General features: G+C 38.6%; 1 protein-coding gene across 2 annotated transcripts in view; it reads left to right on the forward strand.

Moving 5' to 3' along the window:
• The window catches only part of ORC3 (origin recognition complex subunit 3), a 63,641-nt gene that overhangs the window by 33,530 nt on the left and 9,707 nt on the right, over positions 1–20,404 (forward strand). Inside the window, exons 13-16 of one of the 2 annotated variants that reach the window (XM_045771970.2) lie at positions 467–546; positions 13,236–13,369; positions 15,993–16,069; positions 16,925–17,025. In XM_045771970.2, coding sequence (XP_045627926.1) covers positions 467–546; positions 13,236–13,369; positions 15,993–16,069; positions 16,925–17,025 — 392 coding nt within the window. The remainder of the gene's footprint in view (positions 1–466; positions 547–13,235; positions 13,370–15,992; positions 16,070–16,924; positions 17,026–20,404) is intronic. The other variant, XM_045771971.2, reaches the window with a different exon arrangement.

Consider the following 20,404-nt stretch of genomic DNA (forward strand, 5'->3'; position numbering starts at 1 on the left):
TGCAAAATTATGCCCCACTGGCCTTCATGTCCTACCGTAAACCTGTGAACCATCCGTAGAGTGGATGTTAGTGTAATGACTCTGTATTCTTAAATTCTTGCACCCTTCACTCAGAGGCTTAGAGAACAAATATAATTACATAGGAATGATTTGTTGAGAGATGATTTCTGCTGTTAAGCATTCCTTTTAATAACCACCTATCGTGTTTATTTTATTACTTTCTTATTTCAGTGTGATCAGTGATATCAGCCAATCCCAACATAGTCTCATTTTGCTTTTACGTAAATGTTATTCTTACAAAGCCTGACTTATGTGATGTATGCCCAGTCTGTAGTCATCTAAAGAAAATGGTCATTTTTAATAAGATTTATTTTTTTATCTTGATCGTTGATGATTTTGCCAAACGAGTAGTGTGCAATTTAGTACATGACTTTTGGTTCCTCACAAGTGTACTTGTTACTTACAGATCAGAGAGCTGTACTGCACTTGTTTGGAAAAGAACATATGGGACTCAGAAGAGTACGTGTCAGCCTTGCAGCTGCTGAGGTAGTTTGGTTTGTTTTCTTTTTGTCTGCTGTAAGCCTGCCAGTAAGTAACACCCTCCTGCGGAATTCTGCCTGCGAGGGGGTTCATAAGTAGCCATGTTGTGTCTAATATCTGTATATATGTTAAATTTCTGTTTGTGGTTTATGGTGTTTTTAATGTAACAACCATCCATTTCTTTGCTGGTTTTACCCTGTTTTTGAACTTGTGATTTTTAAAGTAAAAGGGGTGTTTAGTCAAATATTGACACTATCTGAGGAGAGCTTAGATTAGGTATGGATAATTTTATTTTTTAAAAAAATTTATTTATTTTAGAGAGGGAACGAGAGTGCGTGGTGAGGCAGGGGCGGGGGGAGAGAGTCTTAAGCAGACTCCAAGCTGAGCATAGAGCCTGACGTGGGGCTCGATCTCATGATCCTGAGATCATGACCTGAGCCAAAACCAAGAGTCGGACGTTTAACCGACTGTGCTACCCAGGCGCCCTAGGTATGGGTAATTTTAATCTTGCTAGGGTGATGTCATGGCAGGGGAAGTAGTCATAGAAAGTGAGCTCGCCATGGCCCCGAGCAGGATGGGTGGAGAAGCAGCATCACTGGGTAAAATGTGTCCTGTGCAGGCGGTCACTGCCGAACTGGATGAGCAGTGATGAGGCAGTGGGCTTGGTGCCTCCCCCTCCCAATCTGAGCTAGCCCTGTCTGCATGAACACTGGGTATCGTAAATTACCTAATCCTATGTAAGTGAGATCTCTTGGTGGTGGTATGAGATACCACAGATCGCTTACCACCCTGACAAATTTACCTTTTAAAGTTAGAGTCATTTGTTTTTCTTGGCTTTACTTCTTACATATATGGTGACTTTTTAGTCTTCCATAAAAATAATGACCACTTGGATAATGAGAAAAGGGAAATCAGATGTGAGTTAAGTTTCTGCACACAGACTTATAATTTTCCTCAGTGAATATAAATGCTTCTATGAAAGTATCATTAAAAAAAGTCTGAGAACTGAGTATTTATTAAGTCTTGGCTTCCTCTGGGCCCAAAAGAAAAGAACAGATGGGCACAGTAGGAGGAAAATTCACACTGAAAGCACTTTAAGTCCAGAGACTTAATAATACAAATTGGTGATGTTGCAGGTGCAACTTAAGATAGGACACTAATTTTATGCTATCTGGAGAAATAACTCCCCATGGAAACTAGATTGCCACTGAAAAGCTGTGTTTTATTTCATTTTTTAAAATGCCAGTAAGAGATTTCTGTGTACTTCTGTATGTCAACCGAGACTTCGTTTGCTTTCTATTCAAGTCAACATGCCTGTCTTAACACCCAGTTGATTCTTGCCGAGTTTCCTCTTTATCTTTGTGATTAACGATTTTCTTCCTTTTCCAGTTGAGTATTCTCAGATTCATAGATTCCTTTGTCAGAGAGGGGCTTGTTCTTTTCCTTCTCTTTCTGGCATCAGTAATCTTGGGATACAAGTCAAGGATCAAGAATGCCAAGGCCAATTCCAAACTAGAGTAGGAAAACATGAGCAATAATAGTAATGGTGACAGTCATAACCACTGTTTATGAAGGCATGCAGTGTGTCAGGCACTGTGTTAGGCACTTCCAGTACATTTTCCTGTCTAATACATAAGCACACCTTCGTGGAGATACTATTATCCAAACTTTACAACTCAGGATACTGAAGCACACATAGGGTTTAGATGATTTGCCTGAGATCTCTTAGCTGTTGATGAAACCAGAATTCTAATCCAGATCTGACTTCACAGCTGCTGTACCTTCCATTGTTCTTCGCTAATAAGATCTAAAATATGGATTTGGGGATCTGAGTAAAGCAGAAGCAACAAATAGAAAGTGAAGTTTCAGTCGTCTGGCTAAGCTGAGGTCAGAAACATAGGAATAAAAAAAGCACTAAGGCTAAAATATGGCAGGTGCAACAAGGACAGGTTAGAGTCTGGGCACTATAAGAATCTGGGAATCTCCAAACTGGATTTCTTTTCCCTTTTGTGGGAATTGGATGTGGACAGGAAGTCAGGGACACTTGTCAGTTTAGGCATTCTAAGGAGCAATCATCTGAATTTAGGAAACCAGACATTCTCATCACCTATCTTCAAACAGTTCAAGTCATGAGAGAAAATAAGATTAAAATGATCACTGAATGTCATTTGGGAAGAAAAACTAAGGTGCTGTAGAAACATAGTCTAATAACATTTCCAACTTGAGTATTTTTGGTTAAGTTCCTTAAAGACAGTATTTCTCTTGAAAAATGCCTTTTATCTGGAAAACTGACATGTTTCACCATAGATCAACTTGATGAAATATTCTGTGACCATTAAGAAGTATTTAATTCCTAATATTTGTGTGGAACCACAGAAGAACAGCCAAAACAATCTTGAGAAAGAGCACAGGTGGGGAGGCATCATGCTTCTTGATTTCAAACTATATTACAAAGCTCTAGTAATCAAAAGAGTATAGTATCGATTTAAAAAAAGACAGATGAATGGAACAGAGAGCCCAGAAATAAATCCACACATTTGGACAATTAATTTATGACAGAGGAGGCAATAATATATAATGGGGAAAGGACAGTCTCTTCAGTAAATAGTATTGGGAAAACAGGACTGCTTTCTTACATCATTCATAAAAATCAACCCAGAATGGATTAAAGACTTGAACATAGACTCGAAACCACAAAACTAGAAGAAAACATAAGCGAAGCTTCTTGACATTGGTCTTGGCAATGATATTTGGGCTTTGACACCAAAAGCAAAAATAAACAAGTGGGACTATTTCAAACTAAAAAGTTTCTGCACAGTAAAGGAGAAACCATCAACAAAATGAAAAGCAGCCTATCAAATGGGAGAAAATATTAGCAAATCATACATCTGATAAGGGATTAATATCCAAAAAATATAAAGAACCTCATACAACTCAGAAAAACAATGGATTAAAAAGTGGACAGAAGATCTAATCTAAACAGACATTTTTCCAAAGAAAACGTATAGATGGCCAGCAGGTAGATGAAAAGATGCTTTAACATCACTAATCATCAGAGAATGCAAATCAGAACTGAGTGAGATAACACCTCACACCTGTTAGGATTTCTCGTCTTCAAAAAGAGAAGAAATAACAAGTGGTGAGGAATACTTGTGCCCTGTTGGTGGAGAGGTAAATTAGTGCAGTCATTACAGAAAACTGGAGATTCCTCAAAAAATTAAAAATAGAACTACCATTTGACCTAGCAATTTCACTTCTGGGTATTTTTCTGAAAGAAATGAAAATGCTAACTCAAGAAGATACCAGCACTCCCATGTTTATTGCAGCATTATTCACAGTAGCCAAGACATGGAATCAAGCTAAGTGTCCCATCAGTGGATGAATGGATAGAGAAACACACACACTTACACACTGGAATGTTATTCAGCCATAAAAAGAAGGCAGTCCTGCCGTAACACTGAACTCGATACAGATTAGTACTTGTCAGAGAACAGATGAGTGCTTGCCAGAGGTTGGGGGGTTGGTGGGCAAAATACGTGAAGGTGGTCAGAGGGTACAAACTTCCAGTTATAGAGTAAAGCAGGCCTGGGGATGTAACGTATAGTATGATGACTATAGTTAATAACACTGTGCTGCATACTTGAAAGTTGCTGAGAGAGTAGATCTTAAAAGTTCTCATCACAAGAAAGAAAATGTGTAACTGTGGTGATGGATGTTAACTAGACTTACGGTAATCATTCCACAATATATACAAATATCATTTATGTTGTGCACATTAATATGTTTACTAATATGTTTATTATCTCAATTTTATTTTTTAAACATTTTGTTAATTTGAGAGAGAGCTCACAAGCAGGGGGGAGGAGCAGAGGGAGAGGGAGAAGCAGACTCCCCACTGAGCAGGGAGCCTGACAGACACAGGGCTCAATCGCAGGACTCTGGGATCATGACCTGAGTTGAAGGCAGACTCTTAACCAAATGAGCCACCCAGGCTCCCCTAATTATCTCAATTCTAAGATGTATTTACAAGGTATTTATAATGGGGGGAATTGTCATGTATTCGTGAGTAGGAAAAGACAGGATTTTATATCACAGTTATTTTTAAACTGTGTGCAGCAGATGTTGATATGCATGTGGGAAGCACGCAGGTATGGCTTTATAATAGTCATAATTTGATATGAATGCATTGGTTCTGCATGTCTTCCATAGACTTTCAGTCAACTCTTGGAGCATGAAGACCACATCCCTATATAGGATATGAGTTGGTTAATTTTTCACTCAAGCATGTATCATTATATATGGATATATTTCACTTAAAACACCATTTGGGTGGTAAAACTGATGCTAACCCAGCAGTGAGCTAGGTGAGTACACTGGGTTTTTTGTGATCAGCTGTGAAAGATCGTAAGAGGAGAAATTTACCTTTCTATTGAAGAAAATTTCTAAACAGCCATAGAAATCAAACACTTGACCAAGAATTTTTCAGACTTCTGAAATTTGAAAATCCTTGCTTCAGTAGTAAAGTTTTAAGGGTTAATAAAAGTCATGGAGTCCTTGGCTTACAGGAACACGATGGAACCAGCTGGACCTGAAGAATATTGTGATCTCGCATCAGTTGCCATGGATTGCTTGGCAGTGATTCTTGGGTTGAGGGTAATGAGAAGTGTGCCGTCTTAGGGAATTTATTCTGCCCCTCGCCCCATAATTGAGAATTACTCATCAAGGATTATCTCATTTTCTTCCAAATAAGGAAACCAGAGCCAGAAACATGGAGTGACTTTTCTGCAGTTGACAGAGCTGGAATTTAAATCTGAATCTTCAAAGTCAGGTCCATTTTTTAGCCCTGTTCCAATTATTTGAGAGGTAGTATAAAAGGTAATTTCTGTAGGTTTGTGGCCAGTAGTCCATGCGCAGAACACACCGCAGTTACTAAAGTGAACCAGCCAGGCAAGCTTCTGTGGACTCAAAACCCCCGTCCTACCCTGAGACGAGGCATCTGGGCACAGAGTGTAGACCTGTAAATGAAAGGAGCCACCGTTTCTAGTCTGCTTATCGCAAGTGTAACCCTATGAGTTTGCTATAGAAACAGATTTGTAAATTGAAGTTGATTGATAGCTGAAGGAATTTACTTTAGGCTGAAAGAAATTACTCTGATTTCTAAGTAAGGCTTTTGAGTTAAACAGTAATATATTAGCAGGTCAGCTCAGCTTTCATTGAGTTAAAAAAAAAACATGACCCAAGTAATAATATTAACATTTGATCACTTCAGCTTAGTTCACAGAGACTAGAGATTTGGAATCTAAACAATGCATTGTTTCCTGACTTTGCAGATCAACTTTAGATGAGATTTAAAGATCTAGTCAAGAAAAATAGCACAGCTCCACAGTCTATGCAGTGCTTCCTAAATAGCATAATTGAACTTTTGATGTTCAGGATCTGTCCATGCAGAAGGTATGAGACTGGACAGTTAAAGTATAATTTCTTTCTTAGAACTAGGATTGCCAGTCCTGAATTTGCATCACCCGAGGTCCTCCCCAGTCATCTTGTACCCTTGTGGTAAAATCAGATAGCTGAATTGTTGAAGCTCATTCTGTAGCAAAAGACGTTGATAGTTGTGGTTTTTACAGTACTGATTTTTAGGCCTTCGTGTGCATAAGAATCAGCTGAGGAGTATTAAACAAGTATACTTTTGCCCTCTCCCCAGAGATCCTGAGTCTCTTGGGAACCTGGGTGTGGCGGGCCCAAGGAATCTGCCTTGAACAAGTACTCCACCACATGTGGACAGGTAGTCAGTCCAAAAGACCACCCTTTGAGAAATGCTGTTCTAGAAAATAAAGGGGAATAAGAAGAGAGTACACAAAAATTGAGGAAAAAATGAAGCCATCAAAGGAAAAGAAAAGGCTATATTGGTAGAGAAGCTGGATGGCTTGAGGGAGGTGATCTCAGATTGGTTCTGAAACTGAAACAAGGTAATCCACTGCTAATAGCAGTGGTTTTTTATCTCAATAGACAAAAAAGATCTGAAATTTTAAGTCTTTCTGTATTAAACATTTAGTGCTTACCATTTTCTGTTAGAAAATGAGCAGGTAGCTAAGAAATGTTACTTTAAAAACTCAGAAATCGCTAATCAAATTTAATTTGACAACTTTTTTCTTTTGAAAAAGAAATGTAAATATATAAGATATATATGATACATAAAAATTTAAAAGTAGTGCATCAATAAGATATATATATATTTTTTTTTTTAGTTTACTAAAGTTGTTTCTAACCATATGATACAATTTAATTTATTCGTTTTGACATATAGAAAAGAGCATGGTTTCCACAAAGTGAAACCTACCTGAACCAATTTGTCAGTAGAGAAACTATTGTTCACTGAGGCCTGAGGTCATGAAACTATCAGTGGGTGCCCATTGCCTTGTTCATCCATTCAGAAAAGGTTTTTTAAATGCTTGATATGTGGAGCCACTGATCTAATTACAAAGATGACCCTAGTTCTTACCTACACTGAATTTTGGTCAAGTGAGAGATTAAGGTGGCCAAGTAGGCAATTACAATACAGAGTAATAAGTGCTGTGATGGGTGAGGTCTCAGGTGCTAAGGAACTAACAGGCCGGAGGGTGAACTCCGTTGAGGAAGGTCGAGCAGCTTCTCAGAGGAAGTAGCATCTAACATGAAATGTCAAGGCTTAGGAATTATGCATATTTTTGGTTTCTGTTTCACTTGTTACCATATCGACTGCTTTGTTGTTTGTCTTTAGAGCAGATAATCTCTGTGAATATGTTTTTTTGTAAGCTTTTTGTTCTCGTCTTCGTTGATAACATTTGCAGGTTTGAGTTTTTGAATATTTTTAAAAGCTGATTAACGAAAATGTTTAAAACGTGAGAACTCATTATTTAGAGGATTTTTGCATTAGCCATGGATTGACCAGTTTCTCCTTGTTGCCTGTCCTCAGTCAGACATTTATATAATCAGTACTTAACCAGGAATTATTGACTTTCTGCATGATGAAGCAGAACACTCCATTGCCCTGCAGGATGATTGTTTTTAATGATTGCTAAATGATTCCCTTTCTGTCTTAGTTAAGGAAACTTTTTTTTTTTTATTACAACCCATAAAGCTTTTTAACACATTAAGTAACACAAGCCTTTTTTGAATCATTTACCTGATGGTGATAAAAATCATTTAATCAGGGGCGCCTGGGTGGCACAGCGGTTAAGCGTCTGCCTTCGGCTCAGGGCGTGATCCCGGCGTTGTGGGATCGAGCCCCGCATCAGGCTCCTCCGCTATGAGCCTGCTTCTTCCTCTCCCACTCCCCCTGCTTGTGTTCCCTCTCTCGCTGGCTGTCTCTGTCCTGTCGAATAAATAAATAAAATCTTTAAAAAAAAATCATTTAATCAGGTTGGTTAAAGATAAATAGCTCTTTTTCAGCATTAATGTGACCTATCCTAATGTGCTTTTTCCTTTCTCTTAAATCTAGTGGGGTGGCTTTCACACTTTTTAATTCTGATATTTTCTTTTCAATTTTATTCTATTTCTTTTAAAGCTAAATGCTAAATGGAATCCGCCAGAATTCAAAAGCATTGTCACACTGTCTCCAGTTCCTCTCTTCTCATTCTCTTTTTAACTGATTTGGTTTTGCACTCTTATTAATAAACTACTTTGATCAAGGTCACTGGTGACCTTCATGTTCCTAAATCTGGTGGTCAGTTCTACGTCTTCATTTGTGTTCACCTGTTATCAGTATTAGCACAGTTTGTCAGTCCTTCCCTTAATGACTTTCAGGACCCGGACTCGGTTTTTCTCCTACCTGGAAGCATGCTCCTTCTCAGTCCTCTTTGATGGTTTCTCTTTTCCCTGCCACCTTAACTTTGCAGTGCACCAGGGCTTAGTTGAAAGCCCACTTTCTTCTGAGTGCCAGTCCGTTATTCCATGTACCTATTTAACGTCTCTGCTTGCATATCCAAAATACATCTCAAAGTTAACATGTTCGAAACTGAATGCCTGATCTTCCTCCCTCTAAACTTAGAATCTTCCAGTGGTCTTTTTATCCTTCTCTTTGTTGAAAGCCAACAACTTGGGTTCTGCCTTCAAAGTGTATCAAGGATCAAACCTCCTCTTGCCACATTCCCTCACCGGTACCCCCACTGTCCAAGTCACTGTCCTCTCTCACCTGGAAAATTGCAGAAGGTTTCCCTGGCTTCCATACATGTTCCCCTACAGGTTTTTCTCAAAATAGCAGTCAGCACAACCCTTTTAAAAAAAATACGTCACTCCTTTGCTCAGAACTCTCCATTAACGCCCCCTTTCACTCAGTAAAAGCCACAGTCTGTACAATGACCCCACATGATCTAGCCGTGCATTGCCTCTCTCTTATGCCTCTCTCTTACTTCATTTCATTTCTTACTACCTGTTCTCTCTTTGCACTTCAGCCACCTTGGCCTCCTTGTTCTTGAACATGCAGACACACTCAGTGTAGGACCTTTGCATGCATTATTTTCTGTGCCAGATATTTATATGGCTAACTCTCTCACCTCCTTCACATATTTGATCAAATGTCACCTTCTCGATGAGGCCTAACAATCATTTTAAAATTGAAACCCAGCTACTCCTCCCCAAACTTCCCCCCCTTAATTCTACTCAATACTTTTTTGTAATACCAATTTTTAGCGTATATATAGTAATATGAGGCAGTGAGATACTGTTTTTTGTCTGTGCCCTACCCCCTCACCCCCCACCCTTTGCTAGAATATAAGTTTCACGAAGACAGGGGTTTTTGTTTCACTGAGATGTATCCTAAATGCCAAGAACAGTGCCTGGTATGTACTGGGCATTTAATAAGTGTTCACTGAAGAAAGGGAGGGAGGGAAGGAGGGAAGGTCTTATGACTTACTGATTGTTGACACCCATTTTGAAAACTCAGTTTGAAAAATGCCGGTCTAGTGGCTAGACTCAATCCTTAATTTTCTATTTGGGGTACTAGTATATTTTAACAAACTTTCAGGGATGAATTAAAATTTTCATTTTTTAGTTTTTAGTTAGTTTTGTTCAGTTAGGTTTGGTTTGTCCAAAGTGCTTGTTGGAGTCATTCTAATGATAATGTAAATGAAAACAGTGCTTTTCTGATACTGCCATTTGTGTTCTATAACTTTGAAGTCCGTCATTTACTGTTAGCAGTTTGTCCTTTCAGATTTTTTTCCAGGCACAGACAGGTATTAAACCCCCATGTCAGCTTGGATTTTTGTGGACTTTGGTTGGTTTTTGCTGTGGTACTTACTTGTTTTGCACCTAATACTCTACCATGGACACTGTGTCTTAAGATGCAGTACATGGATGCCAAGCCAGACTTGGTTCAGATCAGTTTGGTAATTTGTCAGTTACCAGACTCTAGACAAGTTACTTAAGTTTTCTTTGTCTTCGTTTCCTCATTTCTTAACATGGGAATGATAATAGTAACCACATCATACAGTGTAGTAAAGGTCAAATGCCACCAAAGCTCATATAAATGTTAGCCATCATCACTAGCATTACGTCATTGTTTGTCACAGCTACATAATATCCCCTGTTTTGAAAATGTAATATTTTAATCAGTTCCTGGTTTGATGTGTATTTAGGTTCTCATTCTTCACTGTTAAACAGTAGTCACCAAGAGTGAATGCTTTGGTACATTTGTATAATTATTTCCACAAAATAAATACATACATACAGACTCTCTGGGTCTAAACTAGTAGTATTTTTCCAAGGTACACTTGTGCCAGCAGTCTATCAGTATTTGTTTCCCCACACTCTTGCTGATGCTAGATATTACCAGGCTTAAATAGCTTCATTTTCTTCTAGTATCTTACAATTGATGGACTAGTTCTTTCCCCAAACCCCATGTCGTAATCGCATTTTTATTCTATCTGAACTATATTGAGGTGTAGTAATCTCTTTTTCTCAAACTAGTTACTTCCAGTGCATCCCATGTCTTCCCCAGTGATTAGAAATGCTATGGGATTAAATTCCCATATATTCCTCAACCTCTTTATAGACTCTTACTCTCACTATTGCCTGATCATTCCTATAAAGTACCGTCTGATTTTAATCGCTGTATCTTACACCTTTTGATATCTTCATAGCCGTACTACACACACTTAAGTATATACAACATTGTTCCCCTTTTTAGGAACGATTATTTTTCCAGGTAAGTTTTAGAATCATTTTACTGGGTTTTAAACAAATACCCACTGGAATTTTGTTTCAAAAGTGTTAAAGGTATAGATTAATTTGGAATGAGTTTGTATCTGTACGGTATTGGGGGTAAAACTTAAAAATGTCCATTTATTCAGGGCTTTCATTTTTTGATGTGTCTTACATATTTGTTGTAAAGTATTTTGCTGTGTTTTCTGTAGTTTTTGTTACCATTTTGAACATGCTTTTTCCCCCATTACATAGTTTAATATAAGATGGATTACATGTACATGTAAGGCATTAACACAGGTGTATGTGTGTACATGTCTTCCATCCACGCATCCTTCAACTCTTGAGTACTTACGCGGTTCTTTTAGATTTCCTAACCTTACAGTCACATCATATGCAAATAATAAATTTCATCTTCCTTTGTAATGTTTATACCACTCCTTTTTTCTTAATTTGTTGTAGCAGCTAGACTCTAGAATGATGTTAGGTAATAGTGATGATAGCAGGTATATGTTGATTCTGTGTATGTATAATTTAATTGAAAAAATTTAATTAATGGCTTTATTGTGTTGATCACATTATTAGCTCTAATTAGCCTTTCTTCAAGTCTTGTTTTATATTAAACCAGAGAGTACGATTTTGGAAATTGTAAGATCATTTGCTACTCTGGAAACTACAAGAACATCGTCTTTGGCTAATAATGAAAAGAGTAATAACTCTCTGAATTCTTAGAAGTTTACATCTGATGTGAAGGATCTACCCCGTCCAAGCAAATGCCACATTAAAGGTTATGACTATAAAGTTTGATTTCAAAATTATATGACATGCCATTTTTTCTAGCGCCCTGAAAGTGAGTAATAGGCTGGGCTTTGCCTACCTTGATACTCAGTTTTCTAAGCTGCAGACAGATGCTAGGTGTGGCTGCCTGAAGCCTGGGACACTAGTTCTCATGGTGCTGCCCGTGTGAATTCCACCTCACCTTCTGCCCCTCCCAGCAAGTCAGTGTCAGTGATTCCTTGGACCCAGGAAATGCTGATCTTGGCGATCTGAGTAGGGCTAAAGGTTAAGTGTAACAGATTGTTCAAGTGTATCTGACTTTGAGTTAACTCTTTTAATAGTTTAACTCCATCTGGGCAATGGAAGGGCAGACATCTTAAATAATTAATGGCAAATGTAATCAAGAATTAAATGTGTTGGCTTAGTTTTCTTTGACCTGTTAGTTGCCTTTCATCCCCTAGATAAAGATTACTTAATATTTTGGATAAATATTTTGTTGTTGTGAGAAGAGGAAGAGAAGATTTTATACGTTTTCTTAAAACTAGGCAAAAGTTTATTTTTGTCCACCCCTACCTACCAGTTTCCATATTTATTGGCCGTTTGACATTTTTTTAATTTTTAGGTTTGGGTTTAAATTTTAGTTTAAACCCAGCTTAATTTCTCAGTAGTCTTCGTCTACTTAGCTTTATATCTTTTAGCTAACTTAGTAATATTAATATTTTTCCCAGGCTTTTAATTATGAAAAATGTCAAACCTAAGTTGGTTATCTTGTAGAATGGTCCACATTCTGGATTTGTCTGAGTGTGCCTTCATGATTGATATAAGAACTTAAGATCATCTTAGTCTTCATTACTGAAGTCCCATTTGCTGAGAATAATTTTTATACTTGTGTCTTGGCACTTAATAATTACTAATATTGACCTGATTACATTTCATTCTGTTACCGAATATGATCTTAGTGGAGAGATACTGTAAGTAATGGCTCTTGAGAACAGGATCCTAATTTTAGAAGATCTGTGTTCTCTCCATTTCTAACAGAGATTTCCTCTGTGGCTTTGAATGAGTTATACAACCATTCCACCTGTGCTATATCAAACACAGAGGATTGCTTACCTCTTAAAGTTTAGTGGATTTACTGACTGATGTTCATAAAGCCCATAGAAGATGTAAAGCATAGCTAAAATGACAATAATTAGAGAAATGATTGTGATTTTTTTTTTAAATCCTTTCAAACAAGCTTTCGTTTAGCCTACATGTTGTATCCTCAGCAGACATTCTGTCTCATACTTAGATCTGAAGAAAAGGGCCACTAACCTTAAATGCCTGCTGGGTGGTAAGCACTGTGCTGGAGTCTCAAATGCGTCTTTTCACTTAATTAATTTTTAAGCCTCTGTCTAACGTGTGAGATATGTGAATTCTTATTTCCATGTTATAGACAAGGAAACCAGCGGTCAGAGGGGTTTAGTAGCTTGTCTGTATTACAAACGTAGTGTACATGCCACCGTCAGGCTGTGAGTGCGGACCTCTGTACATCTTCTAAGTTGAGCTTCATCATGAGAACTTTTCTAAATACTTCTGAAATGTGTATGTTGAAGATCTCTTCCCCCAAATTTGGTAGCTACTAGTGAAGAATTTACACCATCTTCATCTGACCAGAAACATTTAGTATGCAGACAGTGTTTTTTAAGTGTATTACTTTTCCAGTTACAGTATATCTCCTGTCACTGATTCTGTTCTAGGATGTTGGCAAAGGATGAACTGATGACCATACTTCAGAAATGTTTCCAGGTTTTTAAGTTCTCTTCTGAAAAGCAGCTTGGGAGCACGGCAAAGAGAATAGAGGAGTTTTTGGCCCAGTTTCAGAGTCTTGATGGTGAGAATATAATATCTTGCCAGTTCTACTGGCTATGAGAGTCATTTTGGTAAAATAACATGGAAGATCCCACTTTCTGATGTTTCAGAGATGAAGAGATAAGTAGTTCATGGTCAGTCAGCATACCAACCCTCAAAATATCAAATCTTGACCATCACAAATAAGACAAATGGTTCTCTTGCAGATTTGGCTTAAACAATGAAAATCATCAAATGGGCAGGAAAAAAAATTCTTCCCCCAGGTGGACAGTTTAGAGGACTTACCTTTTAAAAACAAAAAGGCAACAAAAAGAAATAAAAAAGATTGGAGAGAGTAGCAGGGCTTTGTAATTAAGGACTCTTTTTAGATGTTTTTTCTTAAGCATTTCATCAAGTTCTTTATAGATTTCAAAAACACTGCATAAATCATTTGTAAGCCTGAAAAATTAAGAGCCGTGAATCACTTTCACAGCACTGAGGCTCATTGGTATGCTGATTACCAAGACATGCATGAGGTTGGCTTTAATCGGATTTATAAAAGCTGGAATCTCGCAGTCCTAAATGAACTGAGGCAGCCTGCCATTCCCAGGGTTGGAGTGGTACAGTTTCCTTGATTTTGCCGGACTGCCGTGCCGCCATTTCTGTATGCTGAGTGCGGGTGTAGCCTGACTGTGTATAGGTGGCCACGTTCTGTGTTCTGACGCAGCCGGACTTCTGTGTTCTCACGGGGCACCGTGGACTGATACTGATCATTCGCTTTTCGTGGGCTCTTCTCACTCTTGTTGTGGCACTAAAGTATGGCATTCTTTAGGTAAGACAGAACGAATGTGCACCCTTTATTTCCCCCCGGTTAGGGAAATTGCAGTTTGGGAGGTTGGGGGAAAGAGGCAGCTTGGTGTGTAAGCACATAGATGGGACATGGCATGGTGAAAATAGTTCCCTTGGAATGTCTGATCAGTCCTTTCTAGGATGTTTGGCAAGTAAGTGGTCTTTTGTCTTGAAAATCCTTTGGATTAAAGGAAACTGCTTTTGCCGAAATCCCTGCATATCTCTCCACAGCTGAATGCTAGGTACCTGATGAGTGCTTAGTCAGTGGAGATGAAGAGACAGTTCGCTTGCCTGGAGTGATATGAGCAGCCAGAATGAGGAAATGCAGTAGTAAGAGGGTAAAGGACTCAAAACTAGTGTAACAGCAATCACTGAGTTCAGTTACAAACAGACACTAAAGCCCGGGAAGAGACTGTAACTTGCTCTAGGTCCCCAGGGAGCCCGTGTTAGCGCCCAGGCTAGAGCCCGCTTCTCTTAAACCAGCCCATTGTTTTGTTTGGTTTTTCCCCTCTCATTCATAATTTAAATGCCCCTTAACTGTGGTCACTGGGACAGTGAGGGGACACCCTTAAAGACATAAATTAGGTAAAAGACTTAATATAAGTAAATAAGGTAAATTTCAATCTTTTACAAAATTGGACTCATTTTTATAAAATAAAACTTCAGATATTATAATAAATTAAGCTGGTGAAATAAATTCTGTGATGTGCTAAATAAAGGAATGCAGCTTTAGAAATGGGAAGGTTGGCGATTAAGATCATTAACGTTCGAAAGGTGAAGAATTTTACTAGTTGGAACAAAACAGTGTCTTGAAGAAATACCTGTGTTTCTCTATTCTCAAAATGATACACTATTAATAATAAGTGAAATTAAACCCCCCCCATTGGACAAGTACAAATATTTGACTATATGCTATTTCTGGTTCCTTAACAGTTAACTACATTTTATAGTCTGGGTTTAAAATTACATTTGGAGGGTTAAGTAAGTCAGAGTGTCATAGCAGATTTATTTTTAAGGCTCTGCTATGTGTTAATGGGACAAAAACTTTATTAGATATTTTAATCTTAAATTATATCTTTCTTGAACCAAAAATGATCCATAGTGAAGAAATGTATTGAGACCGGCACACATTCTGCGGCTGCGTCCTCTCGTCTTAGATTTAGTCCAAATACGCCATGGGAGCGTGAGGTTCCGAAAACCTGCCTTCGCTAGGACTGGGTTTTTAGAGCCTCGCACTCTCGGGAAGCACAACCACACCTTCACCAGATTCGGTCTTCTGTTCCCTTTGCTAAACAACTGTGGTGCACTTTGTTTTAGTAGATGATATCGAACCTTTTACACACTGCATTTTTCCTACTCAAATAGCTTGTGTCAAAAAGAGTGAATTGGAAGGTTGAGGCCAGGTTTGCCAGGGTGTAGGTTTGTGTTGTTGACCGTCTTGGCATAATCAAAGGAATACAGTTTAAATTTGTTTGTTTTTAATGGCTGTTTATAACAGCACAAAGATTTGGAGCTTTTTGCTCTTGGCTTTGGGGCTGGTTTGTATGTTTGTACTTTGTTTTGCTTTCATTGTGGTCATGTTTTTAAAATCCAGTAGCTGGTTTTTTTGAAGCCATCTCTGCAGCGTAATTTATGTAATATTTATTGACCTTCAGCTTCCTGGAGAAATCATTTATTTGATGGAAACTTGGTCCCTTGCCACATTGAAAAAAAATAGATGAAACTTTATTTCCCTTGGAGTAGGAGAAATACTTGTTCTCTTTGACTTGAATGGATTTAACCTAGTTGCTGTATATTGGTTTTGCATTAAAAATTAGAAGCCAAAGAAGAGGAAGATACTTCTGGGTCACAGTCAAAGGGGCTTCAGAAGACAGACCTCTATCATCTTCAGAAGGTAACTTTTCCTTCCAGCTGCATCCTGGCACTCCTTGTTTTCAGAGCATGGTCTAGATTAGCTCTGCCCAAATGTTTTTGTTTTTATTTTTAAGCCACAACCGGGAACAAAGCAGGTTTTATGACTCACTTATAAACTGAACATCCCGTTTATGTGATCCATTGCCGTCCTCATGCTGTATTTGCGAAGTCTGGAATTTACTAGCCAGCATAGGTGGAAACTGTTCCTTTAGCCTCAGAGAGAAAAAGACAATCAGCTACTAGTAAGGAAAAACTGGGAACACTGTTGCAGAAAGGAATCTGATTATTTATCCTATGTATTTGTTTTTGTTTATCAAACAGAGAAATCCAAATGACCCTAGCCCATTAATTTTAGATACTTTTGATTTTTTTTTAATGCATATTCAGTAGAGACCAGAAACTGATCCACAGTATGTCCAACATAATCTTTTTCACATACTTCTAACTTTCGGATCTGGGTGGTCAAAGTAAAGGTCCTTCTTTGTATCATGATACCGAGTTATGATAAATGTAGAGTAAACTTTCAACCAAAGCAAGACAGAACACATTGAATTTATTTTTCCCCTTACACTTTTAAGTCTTTCTCTTCATTGAAGTAGTAGGCACTCTACCATAACAGCAGTGAAGCGAGCTATCCTTTTTCTCCTTGCCTGAGAATCCACTTGATAAATATTTGAAGTAAGAGCACTTAGGAGAGATTCTAGACCTTAAAATAAATAAACAACCCATTTTGATCTGGTTCTTTCTCTACACATTCTGTGTATGGACCCAGGACTCCCTGTGAGGAATTTTCTGTTGCAGAATCACCAGAAAAAATATGTTCTTTCATCCATAGTCCTTACTGGAAATGAAGGAGTTAAGAAGAACAAGTAAGAAGCAGAGCAGGTTTGAAGTACTCAGAGAAAAAGTTGTCAGCTTCATTGACAGTCTGGTGAGGTGAGTCTGTTGCTCTTAAAAGCTAAAAATCAGGCTATTTTCCCAACACAACTGGGGTGACAGCTGTCCATAGCCAGTCCAGGACACTTTCTCCTAGATTAGGCTTTGTGCTTTCCAGGTCCCTCCATCCAGCTTAGAATTGTAATTTTGATTCATTTTTCATCCTTATTAAGATGTATTAAGATGTCTGATCAAATGACTAGTTCAGTCCTTTACTGCCAGTTCAAGAATACAAATTAAAATTTGATCTAGGCTGGAGTTGGGGTTGGGATGAGGGTGAAAACAAAGTGTTTTCCCCCTTTCTAGTAACAGAATGTTTGCACTGCACTTTATCCTTGCTCTGTCTTTGCTGGGAGTATGCTGGATCGGGCCACGCCCACAGGACAGAGCAGGCTAGCTGTAATGTCCTCTTTAACCAGAGTAAAGGACTTCTAACTCTAGAGAGTACCAGTGCAACTTATTATCAGCACTGAATTCATGTTGAGAAATGTGCTCCTAGTAATTTGGAAGTCCATTAGCCCTGCATGTATTTTAAGATGATTCCATTTTGGGAAACCCAAGTCATTCTAATTCACAGATTTCCCAAAAGCCAGTTTTATGTAGGTGTGTGAAATTACCCACCGAAAAGCTGCCTTTTAGGCAGTTAGGACATGCTATAGAAAAAACAAGAAATGTGAAAAATAAAATGATTTAGTAGTTAAAAAATAGGAAAAAAAACTTATTTATCATTACTTCTTCTGTTTTTTAACAGCAGTTCAAACAGGAGGCTAGGCATTGAATAAAATCAAGTACTGACTGAAAAGAACAGCTCAGTCACTGAAGACGGAGAGTAGTTTTCTGATAAATTACGTCTTCTTAAAAGTGAAAAGTTCCATTTTCCAGGACACTGGGAAGAGGGTAATTGTTCCTAATCATGGGGGAGAAATTACTAATGTCACGAAGGAGGTCCAGGTGATCAGCCAAGTGTGACAGAAGGAAGGTTAAAGTGAGAAGTGCATCCTGGACAAGTGACGCAGTACTGAACTGACCTTCTGGAGCTCATACAGTGACCCTTGCCCTGCTGGGCTTTCCTCTTCTGGTAGTGTCTTGCCCCAAGCATCTGGCTCCTTTCTTTTACCAACTTGTGACCATTGCTATTGCTGAAAAAAATTACAGTGTATTTTAGCATAATTTATAGGCCAAATGTCAGGTTCCTTTCTGAATTCCCAGAAATCCCAAATTGCAGGCTCTGAAATCTAACAACATTCCTTTTTGATCTTTGACCACGATCTTTGACCTAATTGAGTCTGACTTTTTACCTCTCAGAAAGTCTGACTTTCTGAGAAGTCACTGAAATAAAGGTGAGCATGACGGAGCTGTGTTGTGAAATCACAAAATTTTCCGTACCAGGATTTACTATCTTCATCAAGATTGACTATCTCAGGCAGGAAGAGATTAGGACTATAGCATGTTAGAGCCAAAAGAGACCTAAGGAGTCATGTGGCAGCTAAAACTCAGAAAGAAGCCAGGACTTAATGGAAAGTCGCACAGTCCTGGTCTGCTGGCATTCAGCAGAAGTCCCTCTCTATCGCTCCATACTTTCTCCAGGGAGGCCACATCACCGGTGTTTGAACAGAGCTTGGAGTCCTGGAGAAAAGACATTAGTTAAAGATAAATATAAGCAGTAGACTCCAAGAGACAGAGTTCCCAGTTTACCATGAGCAGTTCTTGATGAAACTCCTGAGAATGGAGAATAAAAGTGCTACTTTCTACATTACTGTTTTTATCAAAATACAAGCTTCAACTTTGTAGCCCTTGTTGATACTAAGTGGTTCCTCCCCATTCCCTCAAAACCACCTCTCTTTCGTTCGGGAACTCTGATCTGAATCCAAATGAGCACCATGCAGTGCTCTGGTGCTGGGCTCACGGCTTATTTCTTCTCACGGCAAGTAAGGTGCAGAAGTAGATTTCTGTGCTAATTTCCACATTTGCCGTTGGACAGAAATTATCATGTACGATGTTTTGTCACTTGTGGTCAACTAATGTAGCAGCCCAGTGTGAACAAAATACAGGCAAATATTTTATTTTTGCCTCGGATGGAGGTTTTTTCGAGGATATCCAAAAAGGCCTTTTGCCTTGGGAATTACCTGAATTTCTAAACATTAAATATAAAGATGTTAAAAAGGGAGAAGAGTACAAATGTGAGATAATAATTTTTCTTGAAATTGACTCTGCTTGCTTTGTTTGATTTCCAGCCCTTATTATGTAGCAGGACTTCAACAGGGTCTTTTAATGAGTCATTGTAATGATTGGGGAGAAACAGCCTAAGGTTGGTGTAGGAAGAGTTTATGGTCAGAAATTACAAATGGGTAGGTAGCCGTCGAGGGAGGCAGTTGATGTTACAAAACCCGTGCCAGAGGCTACAGCTAAATTAACTTGAGTAAGAGGTTAGCAGTACTTAAGGTATAGAATGCTGATCCTTAGGGCCAAGTCAAAACCACATGCTTTGCAAATGGGTTTTTTTCTGCTTTACTCTGGGGACGGAGCCTTGGCATCTACAAGTGGAATGAGCACAGGGCCAGGAGTTCTCTTGAGATGGGGAGGAGTGACATACATGGTTAATACCCTCTTCACTTCCTCTCTTCCTCAAAGCCACTGACCAAACAGGTGGAGCAAGTGTAGTGGGATTTTCTCCCAGGAAGGGAGAAAGCCAGGACACCAGGAAGGAGGGTAATTTCCCTGTTGGCTGGGCAGAGGCAGCTGCTTTGTTCTGCCCGCACTTGGTGGGAAAAGGAGCTGACACAAATCCGTCATGTGGCCAAAATATTAAAGCCCAGTACAGGACTAAGCCCCTGAATCGTCATGAAGGCATGTGAGTTAACTACTTTAATCAAGTTAGTGACATACTACTCTTAGCTTTGGGTTGTGTTTGCCAAAGTTTCTCCCTTCCAGTTTGCTCCCCTCTACGCCACCCAAGAGTGATGTCACTGTCATGGCACAGGCAAGCTGATAGGTTCATTAGACACTGAAAGTGAACTTTTTAATGCTTTATTTCCTAAGTTAAGATTTCATTAAAATTAGGTTGTCATCTAACTCATAAATAGGAAAAAAAAAAGTTACGGTGGTTTGTTTAACGGAAATCTTAACAGTGAATAATTTGCTTGTTTTCCAATATTCTGAAGCTAAAACTTAGCCTTTTCTGCCTTCTTAAAGTAAAATTTAATTCTAACATAGAAAAACCTTCCAGGTATCATTGCTGTGAAACGTATCAATTGAAACATTTTCTGTGATCCAAAAAGAATTTCCTAAATTCTTAATCCCAGATCTAAGGCCTGTGTTTAAACATACTGTCGAGAGCTAAATGTTTGTTGTGGTAAGGAATGTGACTATCTCAGTTTTC

The sequence above is a fragment of the Ursus americanus genome, chromosome 11, assembly GCF_024610735.1.
Source record: "Ursus americanus isolate L20-20 chromosome 11, mUrsAme1.1.p, whole genome shotgun sequence".
In the NCBI taxonomy this organism is placed as follows: Eukaryota; Metazoa; Chordata; class Mammalia; order Carnivora; family Ursidae; genus Ursus; species Ursus americanus.